The 4,759-nt window shown below is 36.4% G+C and overlaps 1 protein-coding gene across 2 annotated transcripts; it reads right to left on the reverse strand.

Moving 5' to 3' along the window:
- LOC106640036 (band 7 protein AGAP004871) lies at nucleotides 1-3,377 on the reverse strand. Of its 2 annotated transcripts, none has more exons than XM_089588655.1 (6): nucleotides 3,195-3,377; nucleotides 1,323-1,547; nucleotides 1,069-1,249; nucleotides 822-983; nucleotides 529-694; nucleotides 1-447 (listed from the first exon to the last, which is right to left on the reverse strand). In XM_089588655.1, the coding sequence occupies exons 1-6, from the start codon at nucleotides 3,274-3,276 to the stop codon at nucleotides 340-342; spliced, it is 924 nt and encodes a 307-aa protein (XP_089444781.1). In that variant the 5' UTR covers nucleotides 3,277-3,377; the 3' UTR covers nucleotides 1-339. The 2 variants fall into 2 exon arrangements, with proteins under 2 accessions (XP_089444781.1, XP_089444780.1); XM_089588654.1 differs by having other exon boundaries at nucleotides 1,323-1,540; nucleotides 3,155-3,377.
- Between the last annotated feature and the right edge of the window lie 1,382 nt (nucleotides 3,378-4,759).

Genomic DNA, 4,759 nt, shown 5'->3' on the forward strand with positions numbered 1-4,759 from the left:
ACTGACTGGCAATACTATCGGTTTCAACATACCGATCTTTAATAATATCAGCCTGCGTATCCTAACGCCAAAACTGACATAAATCCCCGAAAACCAATAAAAATCGAAAGAAACAAGAAAAATTCCTATAGGAAAAAAGTGAGGACGTATATGTATATCCATCGATCAGATTTATCGGCGGTTGTGAACTCTTGAATTAAATTAGTCCATGATTTTAAAGATTGTAGTACGTGCACACATATGTATATGTTCAATTATTATCATAGAAAAACTGAGCATCACGTCACTTGAGATCCATCGATTACAAGCATCATCATTGTAAAATAGTCGCGCCGGGGATTACCTTTTCATAGCCGTAAAAGGCGTAAAAAGTTCAACCGGCAAGGGAAAAATGATGGTGGAATTTTTTTCAGCCGATATGTTGTTGAGAGTTTGCAGGTACCTCAGCTGAAATTATACACGTATAAACGCGTGCTTTGTATTTTTATATTAATTCCACGCACAAGAGAGATAACAATACATGCATACCTGAAGAGCTGCCGGACTCGTGGAGATCACGTCGCTAGCCTCCTTTAGGGCTCGGGAGGCCCGCATTTCTCCTTCCGCTGCTATGACTTTGGCACGCGCTTCCCGCGCTGCCTCGGCCTCAGCTGCCATAGCTCGCTGCAGTTGCACCGGCAATCTCACGTCCTTACTGTGAGTTAACATATAACATGCGGGTACGTATATATAAACGGCGAAGGTTTCTTTTTTTCTTGTTTTCGGTAAAAGATGGATGAAACAAAAAAAAAAGGAGAAATCATGCATTGTATAGCATTTACATCTCTACGCGTTCAACTTTGACGCCCCAGGGATCCGTGGCCTCGTCGAGAGAAGTTTGCATGTTGTGCGATATCGTTTCACGCTCGGCCAAAATCTCGGCCAGGCTCCTTGTACCCAGCACCGTGCGCAAAGTACTCGCCGCCAGTAATCGAGTTGAATGGCTATACATACATATATATTTATAATGTTTATACTTGCTTGATTATGGGAATTTAGAAGGTATTTTTTTTTTTTTACAAAGTACACCTGTAATTTGCTATTTTGACGACGGCGTTGAGCGGCTCTTTGATGCGGTAGTAGACAACAGCGTCGACGCTGACCGTCACCGAATCTTTGGTGAGAACTTCCTGTGGTGGTACGTCGAACGAGACGGTTCGCAAATCGACTCGCACGCAATTGTCGATACAAGGTATGACGAAAAACGTCCCTGAGGAAATTAATACCATCATCATTGTGCAATTGAATCGATTTTTTGTTTTTGTTTATTGTGATCGTTTTACCTGGTCCCCGAGCGCCTCCCTTCAACCGGCCCATGCGAAAAACCACGGCTCTCTCGTACTCTTGGACAACCTTGAAAATGACGCACAGTGAAAATGGCATGGTTGCGAGGATGAGCAGGACGGAGCCGATCACGGCCAACATCTCAATCGCGTTGTTGGCCATCGATCCCATCTTGTCTCGATCGCTGCTTGTCTTCTTTTCCTTCTTTTTCCTGGTGCTCTCATCTTTGGAAAATAATTGCTATATACGTGCAATGGACCAGCATTTCATCGATACATCTGGTTATTCAGAGTCACCCCCAACCGAACAGAATTTGAGTGAACAACTAACGGTGACAATGATCGATACTTAAAATTAATAGAGCTACTCTGATTGGAGACTGAGCATGAAACTTGAAAATCGTACTTACCATTAGTCATTACTTTTTTTGAATTTTGGCCTGAACGATATTTCAGAAAAAAAAAAAAAATTTTAACTAATAATGACTGTAATGAATTACAACTTATTGTAATTTACAGCTTACAACATATATATTATTTTTTTTATAAATAATACGATATTTTGAGTAACTGGTAAAGTTTTTTGTAAATTATAACTAATTGTGCATAAAAAATTATTTATTGTCCTTATTAAACGACGAAATTGTATCATAATTATCAATTTAGATTTTACAATGAAAAAACATTAGTAACTTTATAATACCTGTTGAAAAGATTCTCTAAAAGAATACGATAGATCAAAGATATAGTATATTACGTACCTAGGCCAGAAAGTGGGGCTATTACTGACCGCGCTATATTATCGGCCGAGCCGAAGGCGAGGCCGGTAATGCGCGGTCAGATGTAGCCCCACTTTTTGGCCGTGGTACGTATACTTTTTTTCCTTACACCTCCGCCGAAAGTTCGTCACCACGGTTTTAGTTTTGTTAAAAACGATGGTTCAAAGATCCAGTCAAAGATTTAGTGCATTATGCATTATTGTTGATCGATCGGTCGCTCGAACAATACCACTTAAATGCGCGCAGATGAGTGTACATGTATATAGGTATATCTATATATATACGCTCGCCGAGACTGTAGTATATTATATAGAATCAGATTGGGCCGAGGATTTGTGCAGGTTGGTCGTGCTAACAAAACGAGAGGAAGAGAAATCCGTTGAAATTCGAATCATGGATCCTATAAAAATCATTTTAAAAATCCTAATGTTTATATCCGTAAGTGCAAAATAAATCAGGTTATTATCAATAACTATTATAATTGTGATAAGCATAATTCGATTAAATAAAAGATTTCATAGTTTATTTTTGTAATATGACATGTATATACTACATTTATATACTAAATAAATCATTAAAGTGAAAGTAACTGATCAAAAAACATTAATTTGGTAGTTTTAATTTTGTGTTGTGTACTCTGTTCATATGAAATTAATAAATTTATATATACATGTAAATTGTGCAAAAAAAAAATATATATATATGTCCAATAATTTATGTAAATAAATATCCAATGATTTTCTGTGTTGTATAAACTATAAAGGTTATAACTCCGTTAGCCGTATATATATATATATATATATATATGTAGTGTATAACTACTGCTGCTTCTCGGTGCTGAATATATAACTATATATATCTGCGCACTTTGTTCTGCGCGCATATGGCAGGACTGATATGAGGCTTTTTCTAGCTCAAAATCGGGTCAGATGGAACGAACTTTCGGCGGAGGTGTAAGGAAAAATATTATTTATTAGTAATCGATCATCACCTTTTAAAGAAAAAAGAAAAAAAAAAATTAAACGAGTGGAATTATTTTTGCTTGGGCATGACTCTGTTTGTACAGTGTAAATGTTAATTATAATAATCTCACTGAACTCAATGAAGCATTCGACACCACCGCTGCCAGTTTTCGCGCAACCGTAGTTAACCATGTTACAGAGGGACTCGATCATTTACCCGATTCGCGGCACTCTTGTATTACCAATGCAATTTTTTTTTCAATTTTCGATTGCATTAAAATTGTTTCTACTGATCTTGGAGTAATTATACATAAAATGACAAATTAGAATTGTCACTCAAACACGAGAAAACAAAGAAAATTGCACTTTAAGCGTAGGTGTGGATGTAAAATTCATTGTACCTTATCCTTGGCTTGAATCGTGAAAACTGCGCATCTCGTGACTTACAAGATCGAGTGGATCGTCGAAACACACACACACACACACACACACACGCACCACCTATTAAAAATAACTCTGAGCGCTTAATTACGAGAGGGTAGATACACACGTCCAGCAGTGCGTTCCAAATTAACCGATCGATCAACCCGCGCCTCTGGCATCGAATGATCAAGTAACAAAAGTAGAACTATCGTTCGGCCTGTCCACGTGCCGCTCTTTAGCTAACAAATTCATATACATGCCTCCGATCCTACTTTGGCCTTTTCTGTCTTGGCTCGGCTTCAGCGTTTTTAATTTTATTTTTTTCTTTCTGGACACGTACTTTTCGTGTGTTTTGCGTTATTTTTATTTTCTAAAAATACACTGCATCTATTTGTGCTGGGAAAATTGTTTTTCTTCGTTGCTTATCACAACTCGGCACATAAATGATGTTTAATTTGCAAGAAAAGATAAACTTTTTCCGAAAATTAAATGCACGTTAGAAATTTATCGAATATAGTTTATAATAAATTGAGGGCGCAAAATACTATCATCGTAAATGTTTGTGCAATCATCATTTTTTTGTCAAGGGCGCTAAAGTCATGACAAATTTGAACCATTGTGCTTACTATCAAGGTAAAGTACAAAACAACGTTTTTATACAGTATCAACTACTTTCGTCATACCTTAACTGTGATATATTTCCGTTGTTCATCACTGCGACTGTAACAATTATTATGTGTGTATAAATAAGGAACGATTATACCGTTAATATATATTGAACTAACGACCAAATTTGTGATTTATACGCAATTATGCGCAATTTATTGACCTGATCGCAAAATAATTATAGAATTATATTTCTGAAATAAATATAGTGCAACGAGATACTTGAATAAAAAAACCCCGATAACAAAAAATATTCTAGTTATCTATAAGAAAATCGTATCAACCATTGCGTACAAACTTGAAAATGTAAATAATTCACTTTTAACGCAATCGAAATCTTGATTGCAATTGAAAGAAACATTTACCGAACGAAGACTACTTAGTACAGAAAAATTATACAGAAAGAACGATATAAACTAAGTTTATAAAATAGAGCAATGTATTTTGGTACATCGGCGACTCAGTGTTTACACAGTATAGTCTACCTAGCAAGCAACCAGTAACATCACTCCAAAACATTCGCCAAAAATAGGCGTACATGACTAAATAATTACTTATAAGAACAATTCAAGCGTATCCCATATGACTAACATCAAATACTGTCACG

The sequence above is a fragment of the Copidosoma floridanum genome, unplaced genomic scaffold, assembly GCF_036245765.1.
Source record: "Copidosoma floridanum isolate Cflo_tuat_1 unplaced genomic scaffold, Cflo_Japanese_pri ptg000007l, whole genome shotgun sequence".
Taxonomy (NCBI): domain Eukaryota; kingdom Metazoa; phylum Arthropoda; class Insecta; order Hymenoptera; family Encyrtidae; genus Copidosoma; species Copidosoma floridanum.